This window comes from Pogonomyrmex barbatus, unplaced genomic scaffold (assembly GCF_055798465.1).
Source record: "Pogonomyrmex barbatus isolate J1 unplaced genomic scaffold, ASM5579846v1 scaffold11, whole genome shotgun sequence".
Taxonomy (NCBI): domain Eukaryota; kingdom Metazoa; phylum Arthropoda; class Insecta; order Hymenoptera; family Formicidae; genus Pogonomyrmex; species Pogonomyrmex barbatus.
In genome coordinates, this window is record NW_028297107.1 from 3,816,947 (window position 1) to 3,842,143 (window position 25,197).

General features: G+C 45.8%; 1 protein-coding gene across 3 annotated transcripts in view; it reads right to left on the bottom strand.

The window, feature by feature from the left end:
* The window catches only part of LOC105422328 (uncharacterized), a 152,288-nt gene that overhangs the window by 7,434 nt on the left and 119,657 nt on the right, over window positions 1–25,197 (bottom strand). For all 3 annotated transcript variants that reach the window (XM_025217135.2, XM_089070770.1, XM_011631668.3), the window contains 2 exons: window positions 15,218–15,341; window positions 827–3,985 (listed from right to left, as the gene is read on the bottom strand). In XM_025217135.2, the coding sequence (XP_025072920.2) occupies window positions 827–3,985; window positions 15,218–15,341 (3,283 nt within the window). The remainder of the gene's footprint in view (window positions 1–826; window positions 3,986–15,217; window positions 15,342–25,197) is intronic.

The following is a 25,197-nucleotide window of genomic DNA, read 5'->3' on the forward strand; positions in this document are numbered from 1 at the left end:
AAAATAGTACCTCGACGGAGACTCTGCGCGTGGATCGGCTCTCGAACAGAGAGGGCTCCTGCCGCGCGAGTTCCTTGTTGCACATCACGATCCACATGTATTATTCTTTCCTTTTTCTTTCTTTTCAATTTTTATGCACCAATATGGTGTACGGTTTAGACACTCAGGCTCTAAATAATACCTAGCCGAGTTATACCCGTTTTTGTCGAACGATATTCGTCCGGATTCATTCCAAAACTAAAATTGGCAGCCGTTCGCAGCCTCTCATTCGCCGTCGAAGTCGCATTTGTACTGTCCAATTTGACTTCGAACCGGAAATAAGTCAATGCGCGAACGTACATATTTAAAACGCACTTACAATCGCATCGCATCACATCGTACACTTAAAAATGCTTTCTAGAGGCCGGTTATTAATTTCGTTCGAGGTGTCGTTTCAAAGAATCCAAGATCGAAGATTTAATAAAAAGCCTACGAATACCGAGTCGATTGCCTCGGTGATCTGTAACGTTATCGCAAGCGCACCGCACCTTCAAGTCTAAACGCATGGTCCTGAAAGTTCACCCTCCGCTTACTCGTGGTGGCGCGGTCTATCGCAAAACGCTCGGCACCTTTCATCACGATCTCGACTCCCATTGTCGACACCCATCCTTAGAGTTCACATCAGAGAACGCGGCACGCCAATGACGCAACGAAAACGGTCCTAACGCATGTATGTGCGTTCGTTCTTAGGCCATTACGCTCATGGCTCTTTCTCTCGTTCTCTCTGGTTCTCGCATCACTGGGTCCCGCGGGTCGCCTTACTGTCAGGGTCTGACGAGAGGCTTACCTCCGTAGGGGGCGGGATACTGTCCCGTCAACAAGGGATAGCCCAGGCCCACGTGAGTGTGATGATGCGTGTGCACGTGCCGCTGTGGAGGCGGTGATCTGTTGTCCTTGCCGAGGTTACCGCCGCTGGCGTCCACCGCGCCTTGCTGCTGCTGCTGGCTACCCGGTTGACCCTGCTGCTTACCGGACGGTTGCTGACCCTGACCTGGCGGTGGACCCGGGCCTGCTACCGATGTAGGTGGACCGCTGGGGGGTCGGGCGGGGGTTGGGCCTGCAGATGACGGACTAGCGGATGCTGCAGACGTCTTGGGCGTCGGTGACTTGAGCGCGCGTTCCTGAAGCTCGTGTATCTTGTGCGCCGAGTAATACTGATTGGCATGATGTTGGAGAAGGTCCAGCGCTTTGCCGCCGGGTGGTCGACTAAGATCCTCCGGTGCGTGGTACCTAGGTAGCTGGTGAAGATAGGGGTTACTCGAATACGGACCGGGCACCAGCATAGGGCTGAGGCCGCGGTAGACCGGGTGACCCGGATCGAATGGCAGCGCGCCGTAATGCTGCGGCTGCATGTAACTGGGATGAATGTAAGCGTATTGCGAGGTAGGCGGCGGTGGCGGTCCCTGAGTTTCCATCGTAGGCTTCACGCCCTCCTGCTTGCTCTTGGAGTCCTCGCTCTTTCCGAGATCCTGTGGCTTCTCCTGTTTCGGCTGATGCTTCGGGCTGGGCGGTGGCGCCTTCGCTTGTTGACTCTGTTTACTCGATTCCTCTTTCCTCCTCTGCTCGCCTGGATACAAATAATACCTTCTATCATCCTGAACGGGTCCTGGAGGAGGTGGCGGCGGCGCCGCTCGTTGACTTTGCGAACTGTGATAGACATGGTATGGACTCATTTGACTCTTCATCTCGATGCTCTCCTTGAGTATCTGATGATTTTCGTGCTGCTTATCTTTCAGACTCGGCTGCGGCTGTGGCTCCTGCTTGATCTTGGCCTTCTGTTCATGCGGTTCTTGATCCTGCGATTGCTGACTCTGTTGTTGCTGTTGCTGTTGCGAAACCGGCTGTGGCGGTTGATACGGATAGCCCGGTGGCATGTAACCACCGTAACCGCCATAATAATGCGGCTGCTGCTGCGGCTGCGGTACCGGTTGACTCAGCTCTTTCTTTTCCTTCTCCGATACAACGCTCTGCAAGCTCGCCATCGAAGGCATCTGCGGTATGTTGAGCGGTTTGATCTCCTGCTTAGGCGTAAGATCGCTCGGCTTTTGGTCTACCACCGGTTTGCTGTCCGGTACGTTGGATACCAGATAAGGCGGCTGACTATAATACGGATACATACTGAAGTGCGCGGGCAAATGTGCCGGCGCCGTAGCCTTGTTGTCCTTTTCCTGACTCTGCTTGGATTTATCCACCGGCTCCGCTTCGAGTACCGGCGCCGCGTCGTCCGATATATCCGAATAGGCCGGGCTCTGTACATCATCGCGCGCCGAATCGACGATCGGTGCCTCGAGAGGAGACGGATGTGGACTGCCACCGGGTGACTTCCGCGACTTCTTCTTGTAGCCCTGCGGCTTAGGAGCCCGCGCGTCCGTACTCGTCTTGCTCTTGTCCTGTTCCGGCATTAGCGCAGCCGTAGGTTTCACCTTGAATTGCGGCATCTTCGCCGCGGCGGCGTGCAGCGATACCGCGGTGGGGTACTGTTGTAGATGCGATTGTACACCCTGTACACTCGGATGACTCGGCGGTGGCGGCGCCGTTTGCAGACCCGCTGCTTGCTGCGACACTTGATTCGCGAGATTTTGCAGACCTGGATGTTGGCTGGCTATACTCTGCAAACTAGCCTGCTGCTGCTGCTGTAAACCGGACGGCTGCACCACGTGGGCCTGTGCGGGCTGACCCAACTGAGCCGACAGGGAATGCTGCACTGATTGCAACTGATGTGCCGGTGGCAATTGTTGTTGGACCGACTGCAACTGCTGCTGCTGCTGCTGCTGCTGCTGCTGCTGCTGCTGCTGCTGCTGCTGCTGCTGTTGCTGACTTCCGACACTAGGCTGTAGCTGCTGCTGCGGCGGTTGATTAACCTGCTGTAACGACTGCTGCGCTTGTTGCAAAAGTGGATTCTGCGTCTGATGCGATTGTTGCATCTGAGACGGTTGCGGCGGCTGTGGTATATTGAGGGGTTGGGGGATATTCGTACTCGGATGTGGCGAAGGTATGGGCCTGGGGGACTGACTGGGATGAGGACTGGGGCTCTGGGGCGGATTCGATGAGCCTCCTAAAGATGATTGGTTCTGTTGCTGCTGCTGTTGCTGTTGCTGCTGTTGTTGCACGGATTGCTGTTGCTGCCTGGATGGCGCCGTGGAGGTGGGCGCCGGCAGATCGTCCTGGCCGAACCTGAGCACGCCCGGCTTGACGATACTCTTGTCGGCGAGGACAGGCGTAGGCGGTTCTATGCTGGGCGACGGAACCCGTGGGGGCGGCGGCGGCGTTTCCGGTGGTAGTCCCGCCGCCGGTGGACTCGCCGCTCTCACCGGTGTGCCCTCGGGTTTGTCCGCCGGCGATTTCACCGGTGTGGCGGGGCTCGGTGCCTCGATATTGCTCTCGTCGTTCTCCGACATGCTGGTGATGCCCTCCTTGGTGTCGTCATCATCAGCAGAACCGTGCGCGTGGCTCTGATGATACTTGAGTCCGTTAATGTGTTTGTACTTTTTACTGCAATTCGGCTCGGGACATTCGAGCAACACTGGACTAGCAGGTGGCGAACCGCTAGGTGGCGTCGGCGGTGGCGCCCGTCGTTTGTTCTTGTCCTGCTCCTCCTCGGGTCCTCGTGATTTCCGCTTGGCTGCCGGATCCGGTCGAGGCGGCACGAACGCCGCCGGGCTCGGACTAGCCGCTGGCGAACCTTGGGCACCTCGACGACCCTTGCCGCCGTTGCGCAGCTTACTGTGCACGGAACTCCTCGTCTCCGTGAAGTTGCTCAGGTCATTGCCAGGCGTGGAGTTGGCCGCGGCGCGGCCGCGTTTGCCGCGTCCCTTAGGCGTGCGAGCGTCCAAATCACTGGTCGGAGAATCGCAGAAACGTGGTGGCGCCCAGTCGTGACGCGTGCAATCCAGCAGCGTCCCGACGTACGTCTTTCCCCGCCACGTAACGTTCACCACTAGCACACCTGCAATAGAGAGAAAACTGATTGAGATGATCGATAGAAGCGCCCCCCTTCGAGCCTCGTAATTGCTTTTTATACTTTTTAATGACTTTGAAACACGCTGAAACAAATGATCGCGAGCTCGTTTATAATTTCAATATCCCTTTGGATTTATACTTCAAAGATATAGAATATTTATTCACTTAGCTGATTATTATCATTAGCTATTAATCTTTTCATCAAGATAGATTTGTATAGTACTAATATAGTACTAATTGGCAACTTTCTGCATAATTCTCAAATTTTAAAATACATGACAAATATTAACGTAATTAACAAACTATTTATTTTTCATATTCCACGGAACAAATTTCAAGTAAATATAAAATAATGTTAATACATGATTAATTTATACTTGTTTATACATGTTAATATTTCATATACGAATATTAATAGAAACAATAAATTTTTTTGTGCAGTTGTACATTTTTTTTTGTATTTATCTTATGTAAAAATTTATGCAGCTTGACGCAACGCTCCGAGTTATTCGGTTTCGTGTGAAAAAATGAATGGAGAAGAAAGATGGAAGCGGTGCGACGAGAAACGGGCGTGTGTTGGAAGAAATATGGTTGTATATATCGCTCCGTTGACCGAACAACGCATAAAGCTACGGCGAAAGAAAAACCGGTCCTAAAATACGGCGGTTTTAACCCCCGGGGGCCCCTCGAGCGGTTTCATCGCGTAATAAGTTTCGTGGCAACCTGTGACGAGCTGACTCGCGTCTGTCTTCCCCCTTTCCTCCCCTCAGCTCTTCGTTCTTGCGCGATCAGTGCCGCTAATTGAAAATATCTCGCCCGTGCACAGGCAAGAAAACGCGATGTTTCGCAGGTGATCTGCGGCGATGATGCTGCAGGTGTTCCCAGCGGAACTCCCGTGTTCCACATAAAATGTGCGGGTAAATTACTTTCGCGTAATAGGGAGAGTCGAATCGTCGTAAATCGAATCGGCGCCGCGGGGGGTGCCGCACCAGATTCAAATGTCAAAGCGTCGGCGAAGCCGAGCGAGGTCGTTCTGCGAAACGCGGCGGCTAATCTGTGAACGAGTGTGAAAGGGACAACTTTACCATCGACCGTTGTTCTCGGAAAGGCTCTTCGCGTCGCGAAAGTTTTTAATTGTGACGTTCGAAAAACGAAAGAAATTCTAAGAGAATTTGCTCTTCTTTGTGAAATGACGAGACCGTTAAATCCAAGAAAGAGAGAGGATAATTTAAATACTGGCGTAATACCAGCCGAAGAAACCGAGGCTGAGTCCGTACGACAAGAAAGGGTTTTTTATTTTTATCGCTTGGATTAACTCTTTCTTCGGAAGGCGATCCTCTCTGATGGGGTATCGTTTAAAAATAGATACCTCCGTCGAAATGAAAACGTCCGTGGAGGATCGCCGAAACGAGCCTCGTCATCGCTTGCATCTGCGATGTTCTCCCTTCGCGGATTCGGGTCGTGAATCGAGACTAAAAATAAAGGAGCACGGTGGTTGGAGGAAGGGAGAGGGGGACAGAGGCGGACAGAGAGGACAATAAAAACAGCGGAAGTTCCAAGGCGACCGAAGTTCCTAAAAGCCACATGACACCGTGTTTCTCCTCCATCTGTCAGGCACACATCTCGCTCTTTTTCTCTCCCGTCTCGAGGGCGAAACGAGATGTCTCGTTTTGTTTCTTTCACCACCCTGCGGCGTGCCCCTCATTTCGCTGTTTCTCTTTCCCTTCTTTCTCATCCACGCAGCAGAAACCTCGGGGCATTTTGGTTGATTGAGTCGTCCCCTCGCGCGTCGACGTCATTCCCATTTACCACGGAAGATAAACGTATGGGCGAGCACCGAGGGATGATGATAAATCCGTACACTCACCCCCGTCACACGCCTTTTCATCTCATCTGTTTCCAAAACTTCCTTTCCCCTGTCCCCTCTTACTCCTATTTTTCTTCTTTCGCGTGAACTTTGATAACGGTCAAGTGCGCGATAAATGACCAATTAGCCACTGATAACTTGTGAAATAATTTGATAAACAACGAAAAATTGCAAAATTACGTATTGGAAAAAAAAAAGGAAGAAGGAAAAATGAAAATTCAAACCGATCGGATATCTTTCGCGACATCTCGTCGCGAGGCTCTCTCCTCGCATGACAATGGCGATTTTGTAAACGAGTTCATCTTCAAGCTTCAGTATTCCAGCCTCGCGACCGGCTCCTCCTGGAAGTTAATAGACTTTCCCGCGACATGATAAACGAATAATCGCGCGGTCCGCCCCGGAGAGATTGCGGTCGCGGCGGCAGCTGCTCGCGAAGTCACATTTCCAAGAGCATTATTTGTCCGTTGCTCGCTTGCGGCGAGGAGACACGCGGGCGTTGCCGTCGACTCGGGTTTCCTCTTCCTGAAAGCTAGCGGACGATAAAGGAAGCTCTTTTCCGAGGCGGGAGATTTGCGGTCGGGGCCGCACGAAAAGGACGAGGAAGAAAAGCCTCGGAGCCATGCCGTAAAACGACGAGTTAATCTCTTCTCGAGCGATACCATCGTCTCGCGGCGAAACCGGAGAGGCTCTCCTGGCACTCCACGTCGTCGTCGTAACAGATGTCATATGAAATCACATCGTGACGTTAGACGTCACGTCCCCGGGCGACGATAATCGCGATTATTGCTTTAAAACAAGATATTACTTTCGGGTACGAGCGGATTTCTCCTCGTATCGAAAATTCTCCTCCTGGAATTCTCCTCCGAAGATTCGAGTGAGGCAGATGTCTCTCGCTTATCGATGTCCCTGTGAAAAGCTGTCAAACTTCGAGAGAGCACGCACGCGTTTCACGCGTCTAACCCGATTTTGATGGATTAACGTTTCGGTGGAGAAAAATCATCGACGAGTGTAATACCGGTCGAGAAATATAAAGATAAAAGATAAAATGATAGTTCTGTAATACATTATTTACAATAACATTTGCTCGCCGCGCGATCATCGAATTTTACAAAAAACGATAATGCTTTAAGCAGAGCGATCGTTTCGAACGGGCATATCGATTCGTTTAAAACAGGATTTAAATTTAATACCGGACATTTTCAAATAATATATAGGGCATTTATAAATTTAATTCTAAAATATTTTAAAAACGATATTGGAAAATATCTGATTGGCGGTGTATGTGTGTGTGTGTGTGTGTGTGTGTGTGTGTGTCCGTGTATGCGGTGGAGTTAACAGTTGCGATGTGGTCGGATGATATCCCGACGATATCGCGCGCTCGATAAAGTCCGCAAAGCAGAGGCGAGGCGATGCAGCTGCCAGGCGAAACGTGAAATCACGGGGCAGCGTTATTTGTCCTCGCCGAATGGCGGTTACCCGTGGCGCCCCGGAGACAACATCGACCGAGATCAGTCTGGAAATAAGTGGATTTTCTTTCGGCTTCAGAGCTCACAGTCGTGACGGCGGAGAAGTCTTTCAGAGAAACGAGATATATTCAAGATCCTCGAATGGAAGGAGGGCATAAAGATACGCGGTGTATTCCTTCTTCCCGATGACTTTTTCGATGTTCAAGAATTCTTCGCAATTTGCAAATACAATAAATCTCGATGTCAATTGCGCGGTCTGTAGTCCAATAAATATAAAATAATATAACGAAGCACGTCAAGCAACTTTATCTTGTAACAATTTGACATCAATTTTTTTCTCGATTGTAAATTAAGTTAATATTTTTAAAGATTTCGATAAATTAATTCTCTCTTTCATTCTTTTTGTAAATAAAAAAATTTATACACAGGAGAACTAAAATGTTAAAGTTAATCCATCGGCCAATTGTTATAAACGAGTAAATATTTCAAATTCGTCGAAGATTCTGCTGCCGGGAAGAAACGACACCCAGTAGACGAGATAGGAAGGACAGATTATGAAAGGAGGAGAAGCCTTAAGGAGGAGCAAGAGCAGGATTCCGAGGTGAAGCGAGAGATGTTCTGAAGATCGATAACAAGCTGTATAACTCTAACTCTCCCTCCACGGGAGAGAGACTTCTCTCTTTCTCCCCTCTGACCCTCCTCCCCCCTCTCTCTCTCTCTCTCCCCCCTCCTTTCTTTCCCATCTCCTCCTCCGTGTCCGCCTCGTCACGTCTCCGACAAGCATCCTTTCATCAACGTCTCTGTGATCCAACTAAACTACCCTGACATCGACAAAACCAGGTCCGATGGGAGATAGACGCCTTTACGATACACACCTCGCTCACAGTGATACGTGTAATTGTATTAGTGGCTTGTTCGTGTTGCCTGCACAATCTCGCGTAATGCTTTTCTGTACAAGATGTCCAGAACGTGTTCATGAGATAGATATCGCATAAATCAGATCCTTAAACATGGATATAAATCCTTCAACGAACTAGCACTTTTTATTCTACTATATACATACGTAACATACATATTTAACGTCAAACGAGCGGATTCAATTGCAAAATTAAATTAACACCAAAATGACATCTTCGCACAGATTAAAAAGTGACTTCTAATGACTTTCTGTCCCTTCTTTTCGGGCTTTTTATTTTTATTATTTTCATCTGTAGGTTTAAAAGAAAAATAAAATAAAATATAAAGCAAAAATATCCCACCTTTCGATTTGGGGGGGAGGGGGGGGGGGTGATCGATTTTTACAGTCCGTAACGTCGCACGCAATCGCGAGCAGCGCGTGTTGTCGCGATACGGAGTTATCGGCGGTTTAGTACTTCTGTCGGCCGATCGGCGGTCATTAGTTACACGCGCACGTACGCATAATTACACATTCGCGCGTATGACATTTATTGCCAGAGATTAACCTGTTAGCTTCGTGGAATTATTAATGCGCCACGTTTATAAAGCGGTAGATAGAAATCGGGGCCGATCGAGAGGGGCGGATCGTCGTCGTCATCGTCGTCGTCGTCGTCGTCGTCGTCGTCGTCGTCGTCGTCGTCGTCGTCGTCGTCGTCGTCGTAGACGTCGGCCTGTAAAATACAACTCGTTTGACTTCGTTTGCTTATCCACGCGTGTCGAACGCCTTTACGTAATTGTCGGGCGCGCGTGGCTCGCGTGCACGCGAAAGAAATCGCCCGCCTTCTTAATCGCACGCTTCCCAGGGAAAATTTCTCAGGGGGAATCTTAATGCGCCCATTATGAACGAATCGACGACGTGTCGTCTCGTTAAGGCTCGACATGTGTGAGCCTTACGAAGGAGGGAGTATGAATTCGGATTAGCGCTTGATGTACGTCGTGGAAATACATGACTGTCGCGAAACCATTTTAAACGTCACCGCCGAGACACTTTGGTTTAATGCGGGATCGAGGCTTCCTCGATGAAAAACAAGTTAGGGAATATTTATTTCCTCGTGACCTGAAGATTGGCGATTAAAACTTTTAGTGAATTCAACCTCCGGAGAGGGAAGGCAAATGACGAAATCATATTTCTCAATTTAACTGCAAGGCACTGCACGTGTCTTACTACATTTTCCTCGTCACCATTACATTTCTAAATGTAATCACGATCGGCGACGGAGGCGAGAAGCCTCGAAGGAATGAAAATGGAAGGAGCAGAGTGGATAAATTTGCTATAAAGCGGCGCGAAGAGGCAGCAGCCGCGAAGCGAAACCAGAACAGACGTGCTCGAGATTCTGTCGCTGTTTTATTTCTCTTGCCGATATAACACGCTAGTAGAGATCATGCTCTCTCTCTCTCTCTCTCTCTCTCGCACGCTCGTTCGCTCCTTGTCCCCTTCTCGTCTTTTTCTCATGTCTCGCCGAGAGTTGAAGATGGAACCGGCCAAAGAGTAAACGAGAAGAGAAGTAACAAGGAGATGAAAAGAGGTGGAAGAGGACAGAACGAGCCACAGGCGGAAAGCGAGAGAAAGAGAGGAAAGAAAGGGTGAAGGGCGATGGAAGAGTTATGGGGATACAGGAGAAGAGGAGCGGGGTGGAGGGAAGACAGGAGGTGAAAGGAGAGAGGATGTAGCAGCAGGATATCAGCAGCGAACGACGAAAGTAATAAAACTTGGATGGATGGCAGGCTCGGACAGATTGGTCGGCCATTCAATTGGGAATTCGACGAATTTATGGACTTCCTAATCTGCCATTATGGAACGGCCATTTAGCGAACTCCCTTTCGCGTCTGGCCACGTCGCGTCGTTTGTTCTTTCGACGATGAACAAAGCGGGAAAAGAAAAGGCAATCTTACGGACACTCCCGAGACGTAATGACGCGTTAACTCGAATAATACTTCATACAGCCCTAAAAATACACATTCATGTTATCCGACGCGTTACGTCTTTTACTAAATGTTTCCTCTCCTATATTATTAGTTAGTATTATTATTGCCGCCATTAATTTCTAATAACAAATAATTTTATTCATATTGCGAGTTCATCGTTTAAATTCCTTTTAAATGTTCCTTTTAAATTAATTTTAAATGTAAAAAAAAAAAAAAATTAAAAGTTATTAAAAGCAGCATACGCGCTTGTAAATGCAAAATGCTTTTACTGCAGTTTTCATATGAAAGGTATCAAACGTCAGTTTTTATCTACTTCAAGCCCGAGGCAGTCGTTTGTTAAGTAGATTAAACTTTACATTAGAATCCAACGAATTACCGTCACGGCGAGGAGAGCACATTTTTCCTTTAGAAAACTTTGGAAGTCCATTTCTCAGTTTTGACGTGGAAGCGTTTGGCTCCTTTCACATAATGGCCGTTCATTTATCCTTGCTTTGCGAGAGGATCCAGCGGTGAAAAACAGCTACTCGATTCGACTGCCTTCGAGGGAATGATCATAAAGTGGACCTCTGGTGCCGTGGAAGAAAGAAGAGGCGGAACGAGGATAGAAAGAGAAAAAGAGAGAGAGAGAGAGAGAGAGAGAGAGAGAGAGAGAGAGAGAGAGAGAGAGAGAGAGAGAGAAGAGGACGGAAAGAACAAAGAGAGAAGAGCAGCCGGGAGAGTCACGATGTAGTTTTAACCCGACGACAACCACGACCGCGGCATTACATATAATACCTGTCTGACAAGCTACCTTACCCGTGTTGTGTGTCGGTCGGGTGTGTATATGCGCGTGTGTGATGGATGCATCTTTGTGTGTGCGAAACACGCGCTTTTGTGCGTGCACGCGTACAGCTTACCGCATGGCATGCGGTTGCGTGTGCCTGCGTTGCGCACCCGAGTGTGATACGAGAAATTCGAGGATTCGGGTAAAACTAATTGTAGGCCCCCGTCCGGAACGGCTCGACCGGAGAGGATCTGGCGAGTATCGCATGCGAACGGACCTTCATCGATTTCACATTCCACGAGTCGATAATTATACTTTTCCGCGTACATTGTTGTCCCGCGTGTGCACCTCATATTTCACAAATGACTTTTTTACGACGAACTTTTTACGACCTTGTGGTGACGCCAGGAGGAGAAAAAGGAGCTTCATGCGACAAAGCGAGTTGAAAGTATTTTGCTATACGCAGAGCTAATAATTTTAGGATATTCTGCTTATTTAAATATCTCGATATTATAGAATTTTCATTTGTATTCATGAACGTGCATTCACATTACATGCATTACGCGCCGCCGTCACGTTTTGTCACGAATGTAAATGGAGGTACGACGAACGAGCGGGTGTTCGCGTGTGTTCGAATAGCGTGCGGCTTTCTTTATAATTTCCGCAGATCGCTTTAATTCGTATTACGAAGAAATCGTCGTTGAGGCATGCGACGATAGTAGAACTCAGGAGGCTTCCCCAGGGGGAGGGAATTATCTATTAGCGAAATTGCTATTAATTATGCTCGCCCGCGGTAGAATTAATTATTCCGCCGAAGAACGTCTCCCGCACTTCTGTTTTAATTTCATTTTACGTAACATCAGTTTTATCTCGCATGCGAGTCGAGTCGCGGCGCATTATTACATCGTATTATTATATCGCGGCACATTATTACGTAGAGTAATAAAAAAAAGCATTTATAAACTTCCTCAGGCTGTCGATAAAGAAAGTGAAAAAAAAAAAAGGCCTTGATCGAAATACCTTTTTTAAAATAAAATATCCCATGTACATAGTTAATAAATAAATTACTTAAATTAATGAAGGATGAAAGGCTTTTTGCTAAAAACCCGATGTTTTGAATAAGTCAGATCAAATTAAATTAGCTGGCGTTTACCAATCGAAATGGTATGGAAATAAATTTTTAAATATCTTATTAGCCGTCACGTTTCAATATTCATTACAGAATATTCATTAGGAGTTTTAAAACGCATTATTGATTTTTATTATACTAACATTCCCCCGCTTTTTGATATATCGACGTTAACTAGCCTGAAAACCGTATATAATTTATTAAAAGCGTTCCCGTACTTTTTCATTAGGGCACGAAGTAAGTGACATGCAGAAACACGTCCATTAGGGCCTTTCACACACACGCACACGCGGGCACATTCTTACGCGTTTAAATATTTTCTTTATCAACATCTCTACGTTATTACATTATTCCACGCGTCACACGCAACAGCCAGACAACGGCGTTTTACGTCGGCAAGGAATTTTACTGCGGAGTTAGCGCGATTCAGGTTGGCGATGCGTAAGCCAGCATGGCGGAACAACGGGCGAATGCTAAACTTACGGAACGTAATGCTAACGAGCATGGAAGCTTAAAGCCCGGATAAATTAATCTGCATTACTCCTGCAAACGTGATCGTTATCGAGTTACCGCTATTTTAACTGTCGAAATGGTTTTAATAAGCTTGCAGACGATCCAATTACGTACTTAATCCGCGTTTGTTCTAATCACACTCATTATCCGCGAAAATACACCGGCATGCGGCACGGCGGTGCGATATTTTGGTGTAACGTTGCGGTAAACTGATCTGACAATCGTGCGAAAAATATCACCCTGCCTCGCCTCATATATATTTTCGTAACGAGACGTGACGAGAAGAAAAATACGACGTATTTCTCGAGGAAACGTAAATACGTAAATACACACGTAATACGCACGTAAATACACACGTGTAAAATGAAATACAAGATTTCGCGCTTGTGTATACGTTGTTGCAATTACGATCGTAATCGAAAGAGTAGTCTCGGTAAACGAAATAATGACGTCGGGGTTGCTTCCACCACTGCTTTTATTTACCGGACTTTTCCGCCCGGCGGAATATCGGGCGGATATTTATAACCCTCCGAATCGTTCGAGCAGCAACAAGATCGATCGAGTGCTATTCCTATTACATCGATGCTCACCCGAATGTTTACCCGAGGCAAACGATTGATTGATCATCGACGCTAGTTATTTTCAGTCGACACGAGACGATGCGACTTTTATTCCGCAACGATAACCAGAACGACGTTAGTTATTATTTATTCGTATACGACCGTACGAAGCGGCGCATCGCAACAATCGGATCATTATTCATCGATTCCGTCAATCATTATCTGTCAAGCCTGAATAATGGTATCAGCTCCGAAGAGCGGAATGGAAATAATAATTTACGAAAGCAAATAAATTTTCGATTCAAGTCCATTTGAAGTTAATCCGGGAAGAAGAAGTTTCGACTTATTTTTATTCTCCCCGAGACTGTTAACCAACCGCGAAGGGATGTCGTTCTGCCAGTAATTAGTCTTCCACTTAAATCTTCACCATAATGTCGACTCGTCTCAAATACATTAAGGGATACATTATTCACGTTTCCATTATTGAGTCCTTCATTTAGTCACTTGTTCCGTTTGTGACGCTTGTCATATGCATATACATAAGTCGACGTCGATCCTGCCGCTCCCGAAACGTAAATGAAAATTAAAAAGACACCGGCAAAATATCCCGGAACGTTAAATATCATATATAAATATTATATATTAAAAATAATTAATGCAAAAAAATTTATGTAACCAGAAAGTGCAAATAATTCTTTTTGTGCTAAGAGTTTATTAAACACTCACTCGAGCGTACACAATAAGAGATAAATGTTTTTCATTCATTGCGAAAAAGTAGCGCTTGTGATCCTTTCTCGTGCAATTATTGTTATGATATCGCGGGGAAAATCGCGAGGTAAACGGAGCCCCTCTTGTTTCCCGGCACTGTTTCCTCGTTTTAAATCGCTGAACGCCGCTAACAGTGAGCATCATTTTGCATTGCAACTAACGATGCTCAATATTACTTAATATCCCGGGAAAACAAGTGGGCGGCGGACGCGGTGATTTTACGTTGAGCGATAGGAGATGTGCTCGTATAGTCCCTTACAACGGTGATTTCCATAATAATAACGCAGAATTTGTATGCGCTACCATTAGTATTATTACTGTTATTCAGGGAATTGCAGAAATTCGATAAATCAATAAGCATCATGTATGACTTTATCCAAAGAGCCACGGGCAATAACACGGGTAAATTTGATCAGAGCAAATTTAACGAACGAGTAGTCGGGAACGTACTTAAATAATGATTTAAATGCAAATTTTTTATATTTAATCGACATCCGTTAGCGTCGACAGGTAAAATCCTTCGTATTTTTAACATATCATTAAAAATGAATATGCCATTAATTTAGCATTCCATTTAAGAGTTCCTGAAACGCGGTCGCGTGTTGTAATTTTTTTTGTATTATTAAAAAAACAAAACTCAGATAAGTGAGCTATTAATTATACAAGTTGGAAAGAAATTTGTTGATAAAAATAAAGTACATCAACCGACAGATAACTTATTAAAGAATCATTGAATAATTTTAGCTTTTCAAAAGCTAAATGAAAATGCCATACACTTTTCAGATATCAAATAAAATTAATTATAATTAAATTTTCGTATCTGACTTTTACATGAAAAACATATTATTTGAAATTACGTATAAAATTATCATTTAAAATTAATATTATTTCATTTATCTTTAATTAAGAATACATCAGCTGCGATACGGCAATTAAATGCATTAAAAAAAGATCAACAATATCTCCCGTTGAAATTAATATAATGAATTTATAACAATACGTTTTTCCGACGAGAAGAGAGAGAGAGAGAGAGAGAGAGAGAGAGAGAGAGAGAGAGAGAGAGAGAAAGAGACCTCATTTTATCGACCGATTATAATTGACACTCGGGAGAATATTAAAAGTCAATACTTGACGCCCGTCGTTCTAGGATTAATTTCACTGTCTAATCCTCTGTAACTAAGAGGGAGCTAAGGAGATAACAAGAAGGTCCAAGGTGGCGGAATCCGCGAAGGCAAATGGGCGAATTAAGCTGTAACGAGGCGTCCTTACCTCCTTCGGTCTCGTGCCAAACGATGCCCTCGAGGGTGACGGAGGTGCCGGGCTCACAGGGCCCCAAACACTCCGGTTCGGTAATGGTCCCCACGCTGGTCCCAACGCACACGTCGGACATGTCCTGTAACACAAAGTTCGATGAACGGTGAGCCACGATCCGTCACGTGCAGGTGCAACATACGGAATCAATAAATATCGCGCCCCGTCAGTTTCGTCAGCGTGAGATGAAAATCGTGCGGAACAATCTCTAATGAAAACATATATTATTTCATTACACGAATAAGAAGATAAGTCGCCGTTGTAATAAGAATTAGACGTAGAACATCGACTAATACAAGCGTGAGAGACAGCGCGTATTGTTTGTAATTAGATTGAGATAGCCTCGTACATCCAGGAACTTGTCTATTCTAATTACAAAGCGGTTCTCGTAACGCTCGGGGACTCGCATTCTAACTAACAACACAGTCTCCCTAAGTCCATCAACGAGAGAGTGGATCAAAAGCGATAACATGACTGGAGCGACGAGGAGAGAACGGTCGCTAACTTGCGATCCGCCAGATTCCGTGGAGTGCGGCGCGCGCGGACCTCGTGGCGAATGCGTGAAACTAATGTTTAATAAACGTCTGGTTCAAGGGGGAAACGTTCGAACATTTCCATTTGGCTCCGCCGTGTCCGTTTACATCGCACGTATATACGTTTAATTTCAACTCGTCCACTCTTCACAGCCGCATGCAAAACACGAAGCGAAATCCGAAACGCGCGAAACAGGAAAATATACATATTTTTCCAGTCGGAACATTTACCTCGCGCTGTATTTCGCCGGCGTTGTAATACACGACCGCGCGACGATCCCGACGAGGTGTTAACGAGTCATCGGCACGTTATCTCTCCGGCTTTCCAAAAATATCGGTCGGGGGCTGTCGCGAAATAACGCCGTCGCTGCCGCCGCGCGGCCACGGGAGGAGAGAGTATCGCTCTTCGCGTTCATTTCGGAAATCGATGTAATCCGGCCGCGCTGCGCCGGACGCGCGCGCGCGCGCGCGCGCGGAAAATGCATCCCGGGCCGGTGTGGTCGAGTGGCCTCGAGGCGCGCGACGAAACGCAGCCGAGGATATAAAAGCAATTGGAGGAGGCCCAATTAAAGCGTCCGGTCGCACCGCGCGCTGTTTATGGAAATATCGGCCGGCCGATATTTCGCCGTGCCGGACGGCCGGAAACGCGGAAACATTCCGCCCGCTATCGACACATCACGTTTACGGCCGGGCCCTGCCAAATAGTAAACCGCGACCCGGCGAGAGAGAACCGGGGTCAGGGGGGGGGGTTGATTTTCGCGTAACGTGTCGCACACCTACCGTGTCGCGCGTCGCTGGAAATTGACGAACACGTCATTCCCCGCTTCGGATATACAGAGTACGCGGCGCTATCGATTCTGATTTACACCCGCAGGCCAGAACCGTATTTCACGGGATCTCGGCTGCGTGATAAAATTTCCTACACCCCTCTCCCCCCCACTTCAATCGTTCCATTACCAATATTTTCGTCTGCGTTAAACATGTCTCTCTCTCTTCTTTTTATATGTGGCACATCGATACGTCGTAAACGTCTCGTTATCGCGATACCAGGCGGTAAATTCAATTTAGATCTGACGTTTCTTTCTACCGTATTATTTTTAATAATTGCTAATACTATTAGCATAAACACTCCGCTTTTTCGCCGTTCTATTAAGCGCTATTGTTTCATTATTACACGCGATATACGTTTTCATATGTATAGCACGTACTTAAGCACATAAATATGGCATAATATGAAAACGCAACCGTAAGCCGGCTTATTGCGGGTTTAAAAGCAATTAGCGAGATGTCTGCCGAATGAATGTGCTCTGCCGGTCGCGGTAATTTTCGCGGCTCGATGCAAACAAATTTCCATTTCGGAAAACAAAATCGCCGCGCGGCCGGGGCTTTGAGAGCAATTAGTAATGCCGCGCATAATTAACGCGCTAATTAGCAACGCAATTTTGGGTAACGCGCACATAACTTTTTCGCATGTCGAAATATCGGCATCGCGGCTTCACCGCGAATTTTTCATTTATCTACCCTGGGGAATTTAAATGTCGCCGATGTCACGATATATTCGCGTTGTTCGATATTAATATCTGCTTTTGCGGAACAAATTTTCAAACAATGTACAGAGCCATATGTCCGCTTGAGAGCTCTGTTATATCCGAGAGCATCTTTCTCTCTCTCTCTCTCTCTCTCTCTCTCTCTCTCTCTCTCTCTCTCTCTCTCTCTCTCTTTCTTTCGATAACAAAATTCTTCATGGACATAAAATCCAGTGTAGTACTCGATTACTTGAACCATCGAGTAAAAATAATGGAATTGGTTATTTTATTTTCGACATTTTATTGAGTTTACGCCATCGGAAAGTTATATCGATCCAATGAATCGGCCTTTGGATACAATTCCAATATACGTGTTGTATATTAACCTAGACGAATTTATCGGCGTTATCGCTTCGGCGGCGTTTCGCTGCAGAATAAAATTTGCGCCGGAAACGCGTTTACAGCCGGGTTGGCTGAATACGTCGAAACGCATTAACGTGAATAATCGGGAAGAACGTGTGACAACGTGTGCAAATGGATCTCCAATGCACGCACGCGTGCATATAGGATATTCGGAGAGATCGGTCGAGTCTCTTTTCATCATTTTGGCACACTCGTAATGCTCCTAATGACAAAATGATAAGAGATGATAATTTGAATTTATGATTTTTAATGTCAAATCCCTTCGTGGGATTCGCGAGGCGAAATGAAGAATAATAAAATATATTTCGCTTTCTCCCGAAATTAATATAATTCCTTCAATTTCAGCGAGTCGTAGCGTAAGGCCATTCGTACCTCCGTATTTCGGTAAGAAAGAACCGACGCCAAATTAGTCGAAAGGGAGACCCACGGTAAGTTCGAAAGTAAGAGAGGCAATTTCGAGATATTCTATGGCGAAGGGCGGGAGATGGGTAGGTATAGGTAAAAGTACGGAGGAGCGAGCACGCGGGCCGTCTGTCGGGCCCGAGATTACAATGGTAGTTTGAAATGCAAATCGCGGAGTTTATGCCTGGTTTCCATAATTACAGAAGCGCGGCGCGCGCGTTACCTCTCATAATGTACAATGCACACGGACCGACGTAATCGTGGCATTGTTCTGGCGCGAAACTATTTTGCCGTGTTACGACGACAACGATGACGACGACGACGACGACGACGATGAGTCGACGATGCGAAAGGACAGCCGTGAAACGTGAGATGCGACAGCTTGCGAGAGGAAGGAAATACATCGAAGCGCCGCCAACGAGTTTGCGCAGCCTGTCGCGGCAATAAAGAAAAACGACAACATGTCGTTACTCGACGGATATGAAGAAAAAAACCGCTTACGAAGCTTCAATAATACCGAGATGTCAATGTTTCTTCAAAAAACTGTCACAAACAGGACGTCCAACATTAATAAAATAAGAGAAGGATGACGTAATCGCGATTGAATATTTTGATTGAAAACATTGAAAAAAATCAAATTTATTTAATTAATTATATTTTATGAAGTATTCTAAAGGTTCATGTGCTCCGCTCCTTAGAATTTTGAGTAGCTTCATTTAATTCCGAACGTGAATACGACGCCAGGCTCATTTTAGCAACTGCCATTTTAATCTCCGCTCCTCATTTTAATAAGATCCCCGACTGGTCGTTAATTATTCCACATTATTGCTCTAGCATCTCTAGCTCTGCAACTAACAAGTCTACGAAGTCTTCGTAGTGTTGAGAAACATCCAAGAAGGAAACACTGTTGCGAGCGCGGCGCGCTTGAGACTCGTAAAGATTTTCGGAAATGTCGTGCGAAAAGCGTGCGAGATAATCGCGCGGAAAAGCGCGAACAAAGCTGGAAAGAGTCCAGGGAAACGCACATCGAATGCACACACACGTACGATATACATTTTCGAGAGCTCTCGATCGCACGCGATCGTAGACCCAACGGTAGCGATCGACACCGACGCGATTGAGTGATTCTTTTTAACGTTTTCGAGAGTTAAAATTGAACGCCCGCTCGCGTTTCCCGAGAGAAGAGAAAAAAAAGCACAGTCAGGAATTTCTGGCGCACTTTCTGGAGCACGGTGTACGCTACACATCGACCGACCATCGCTTTATACTCGCCTGCGCCATTATCGTAATAAAATTGACGGTTAGATGGATAGTTTAATAAATTGCAACGACGAAAATAATATCGCATGGAAAGCGCAACCCATTATCGTCAGTCACTTCAATAAAACTGGCGGTCGTGTAGAGAGAGAAAGAGAGAAAGAGAGAGAGAGAGAGAGAGAGAGAGAGAGAGAGAGAGAGAAGGGGCGAGAGGGGGAGAGAGACAGCGGAATATGAATTGTCATTACGAATGGAATATTAAATAAAAACATCGGATGAAGAAATTGCGCTATTGTAAATTGAGAATTATTTATGAAAATATCGTGGCGTACTTTTAGAGCTCTACTAGCTAGCAGCGAAACATTTAGAAGCACGCCACCGCGATATGTTTTCCCTACGATACTTCGCTATTATTGTACATTTCCCGCTATAACGGTTTCTTCATTAAATTCCTTTAGGGTGATCAATCATTCACGATGCAGCTCGTGTAGTAGCTACTATACAAAACAATACTAGACAAAAGTCTGGTATCGAGTATAGCAATCAAGAAAATTGATATTGGAACTTCTGAAGTGTACGTCGACTGCTAAAGATATAACACACACGATAAACCGTTACGAATGTGTGTCTGTACAACGCGAGCGGATTATATACCCGCCGATAAAAGTGCGCTTTACATTTCTAGCACGATTAATCGATTCGTCATGATAATTTATTTATCTCCAAGTGAAGATATCAACTGACATGTGTTGTTTCTTCAATTTGTTCATACATTAACGCCTCAAGCGCCCGTTCGCGTGTTCGAATCGTTCGATCCGAGTTAAATCTCGCCTGTGGTTAATTTCTCGTTTCAGACTCGGACTCGATCGTAAAATGGACTCGCCGAGAGGAGTAACCTAAGGACGAGGGGGTTAAACGAACTCCCGATCGAATCCTTATCGGTCGACACAGCGATCGTTATCGCCGACGCTATAACCGCGATGCGGTTCTCTCTTCTCTCGGACGCTCGTCTAGAATTGCAATTTGCGGAGGAATAATCGCAGATCGCCGCCAGTTGCGAAATGATAAAACGAGACACGCAGGCACGCTTCGGCGTGTGGGTAGCCGCGTCACGCACGCACGCACGCACGCACGCACGCACGCACGCGCGCGCGCGCGCGTGCGTGTGCGTTTTAGCGGGTAACTCGCCGCCGTGTGTCGCGAGCGTGTATGCGAAGGCGAGGGCGAGTTGTAACTATTTTATGATCAGCTATAGAGGACCGGGTTTACTGCCGTATCGAGTCTGCGGAGCGCCGATGGAAGAAACCGAGGCGAAGGGTAGAGACGGCGAGAGAAGAGACCGACGGATATAAGTAACCGACGCTGTGGGAACCGAGGGGAGAAGAGGATGGAGAAGGAGGAAATGCGCGGGGGCGAAGGATCGGGGGAGCTGTTCGGAGTATACCCGGTGTATTATACTCGGGGAATACGAGTTCGTATAAGCGCGACATACAGCGCGTAATATCGGCCCCGCGCGTTTTACATTCTCCTTACGTTTTATTTACGAGCGACGTGCGATCGTCGCTGTTATCGATCGCCGCTGACGACGACGACGACGACGACGACGACGATGATGGCGGTGGTGACAGTGACGATGACGATGATGACGACGATGATGATGATGATGATGATGATGATGATGATGATGATAATAATGGCGGTGGCGACCGGCAACGTATAAATACAACCTATCTAAAAGCGACTTTCCGTCTCTTAAAAATAGCCTATCAATCGGTGCGTATATCGATAAAACGGACGGGTCACTTAGCGAGTATTACAGGTCGTAACCAATCTGCCGTCTCTAACGTTTTTACGACCGTTACAAGCGCGGGGATTCGACAGTAAATGACATCGGCGATCAAAGATATCATTATTTAATTCTTTAATCTTTTCAGCCTCGTCGTGTAGCGACACATTTCCATCCGCCTACAGATTTATAAAATATGAACTGTATACGATAAATTTTTTCTTGAATATATATGTTACGTTAAATAAAAAAAAAAAAAAAAAAAAAAAGGAAAGAAGGAAGGAAAGATATCTCAATAATATAAGCGTTACGGATATTATTCCTTATCCTGTTCACTTTATCTTTCTTTATACATATTGGTTCTCTCTGTATTAACCTCTATGTTATAGATGTCCAATGCCTTTCGAGAGACAACCGAGCAAATCCCCAATGGATTGTTCTATATTGAGCCCGGCTATATCGGCGTATTTTTGATTCAGCACAAGCAATTCGACACCGTCGTGTTCTCTTCTATTCCACGAGATACTTCCTCGGATTGGAGAAATATAATAGAGTTATCTGCCCGTTTATTCCCGGGATCATTGGCGAAAACAAGCCGCGTCCGTCTATAGCTCGTCGAGTATGGTGTCACGGAAACAGCCAGCAGCATTCCGATAGGTAGTTCGAAGAGAAATCTCGTCGTTGCAAGGCCTGCCTGTCCCTTAAGCTCGAGGGAGACGGCTTTACGAGGGTCCCAAGATGAACGTGAAGGGGAAGCATGAGTCAATCCAGACCTTCTGTCCCTTACGACGCGAAGGTGGGGAAAAGAGAGGGAATTTTATCTCGCCTTGGGACGACCAAGCCTCTCTTCAGGCACACGATGAAATGATACGACTATGTTACACAAAGAAATAAACGTGCGTCATGGTAACGGAATACAATAAGTAGGGCACAATTGGACATAAATTATGAACGGTTGAAAAAAAGATAGCATTAGTATTTGTGAAGGTAAAAGAAAGATAAAAAAGGAAAAAAGTATGAAGAAAAACCTATTTGAAAAAAAAAAAAAGATAGAGCACAAAAGCGAGAAGAGTACGATTATCAAGAAGATATTCAGGAAAGATATATTAAAAAAAAAAATGTGGTACGAAAATAAAAGAAATCAACGTCAAATTAAAATGATAAGATGATGGAGATCTTTGAGTCTCTTTTTCGCTGAAAAGAGACGAATGTCATTTGTAAGAACACTCGAGAGAATAAGTCTCGCAAATTTTTATATGTAAAGGGGGAAAGGGGAGAAAGAGGAAAGCCACAACGGGGAAGGCTACAAAAGACGGAAACGTTGTATCACGTGTTTTCTAAGAGACAAGCAGAGAAGAGAGGGCGCTCGCAAAGAGGACAAAAGAAGGAGCAAAGGGCCATAATGGAAGACGCAGAGAGAGGAGCAAAAAGGGCGTAGGCTAGAAGGAGTCAGGAAAGAGGGCAGACACGAAATAGAATGAGAGTAAAGAAAGAAGCGCGTAAATTTACTTACACAGAGAGGGAAGTGTCGCCGCGAACACATGGGGGCAAATGGGAAACGGAAATACGGGGTGTAAAGAAATTCCCGGATCGTTCACTCGCGGAATGACCGGTCGACGTTTTCTCTTTCAAAGGTTTTCGCAAACATTGGCGCTACTATCCGATATACTCGGCACGTTTCTGTACTTTTACATATATAGTCACGTGCCGTACATCACGCGTAGCTCCATATGTTTCAGATCGTTTGTGCCATCGGACAGACACGCTCAAAATACTTTACCATTTTTTGTATCATTTTTTTTGTTATCTCACTCTTTCGCGTTATAAGAAAACAAATTATACATTTTGGAAATCCTTCTCACGTTGAATCTTTTTCATGTTCACTCTTTTTTTCAATATTTCATTTGGAGACTTTATTAAAGCAACATAATCAAATATGAGTTTTTCCTTTTTTTTCTGATAAATTTTTATCGTTTCAAAAAAAAGAGAAAAATTCAATAGAGTCCAGTATATATCCGATAATCTAAGAATATCGAAAGCGTCTCAGTGTCTGATATTCGTAAAATCCGCTTGTTGGAAAGAATTTCGAACACGTGAGCAGTTTCTATCGAATTGCACAAAACTTGGTAGCACGTGCAAGACACGTTGTGTGCCACCCGGTAGGCATAGAAAACCGCAGAGGAGCAGCAGGAAGGTGGGAGGGGCGAGGGGGAGGATCGAGGAAGAATAAAAGCACAGTGGAGAGGAGCGAATGGATCGTGTTGAACGTACAAAGAGAAACGAGAAAGAGGAAGAAAGAAAGAGAGAAAGAGAGAGACTTAAAGAGAGTTTCCGACTGCAATATGGCTTCTACGCTTCCTCCGGCAACAAGAGCGAAGTAATGATCCTTAAACGACAACACGATGGTGCCGGGCACCGGCGTGATAAGCACTCGGATATCCGGCGAATAAATTCGGATCTACTGCGGGATCTACGAATGGCGAGAAAATGGACAACTGGAGAAGAGGGGGGAGGGGGGGGGGGATGAAAAGCTAGTCGCGAGACAACGCGGTTATTAATTTAATTGCCGATCAAACGATGGGTCGATTCAATTACAGCCGCCGGTACAGCGGGGTAGGCGAGAAGAACCGGAGGAGAAAGAGGGAGAAACAGATGGGAGACTGAGCGAGGGGAGGGGGAGGCACAGGGTGGAAGGTGGGAGCTTCGGGCGCCATGTTCACCGCTCATGAATATATTCATAGGTGCGAGTCGCACACGAGTGTGCACCAACACGAACCAAGTAATGCTCCCCCTCCCCCTCCCCCCGCCTGCTGCCGCCTCGTCCTCCTCTCAGTGCCCTCCCTCTCCTCCCTCATCCTCCTCTTCTTCATCCCCTTCCTCATCCACCGATGTATAGCGTGCAATGCACGGCGAACGAACACGTAACAAGTTAACAAGTAACGCCGTGCACGGCGCGCGTTAATCTACGCGCGCGATTCACGCATACGCATTCACGTAACTCGCGTGGATACACGCGTGCACGTGCACAACGAACGGGCATTGCATCGGGATGGGATTAGCGGCGATATAATGCACGCCTTGTATTTCGAGGGCTCTCTCTCTCTCTCTCTCTCTCTCTCTCTCTCTCTCTCTCTCTCGCACGCTCTCTATACATGTATGCGCCTTTTCCACATATGTCGCGTGGCTCGAATTTCATACGAGTTTTCATAACGCCACCATTCGATCTCGCTCGCACATGCTGATTGCAAAGGATTGCGCATATAAACATAGATTGCCAAATACATATATAAGCCTGTTAAAACCTGTGAATTTCTTTACTCTGTTAATTATCTCTATTATATCTGAACGTTTGAAAATATTTAAACATGTTGTTCAAATCATCATTGTCATGTGCATATTTGCTAATTTTTATTTTATTTAACGTTTATAAATTGAAAGATATTTTTGCAAATCGACAAAAATCCTTTGATCTCCTTCTTTGTTCTCTGACGACAAGATCTCAGGCGACAAGAAATCCCAAAATCTCAAGACAAAAATCCAAGGAACTTTTAGGATTTAGAGAAAGATTTAAAATTACGGAATGTAGAGATTTAAAGACCACGTTTCATGCTAATTCCTCAAATTATCTTAAAACGAAAAGAATTCAGGATTCAAAGATACAAAGATCTAAAAACTCTACAGGTATCCAGCGTCTGAGAGAGAGAGAGATTCCTTCAAAATCAAATTGGCTTCAATATCCAGTGAGAAAAATAAAATGCCCTTAAAAATTCTATACAAAGCTACAAGCATGAAAAAGAGGAAAGAGGAAAAAGGAAAAGTTTCGCGCAGAAGTGAAGTATTAAGAGTAATAATCTTGAGATGTAGGGAACACGTAATATAGGAGTGTACGTGAAAGCTCATTTAATAAGAAATGGTATACAGTTAAAGTACAAGTTACTTCGTAATATCTGTCTTTTCTTTCGGATCACACACATAGCGTGCAGGAATCTCGGAACAAGGCGAGGACCCTCG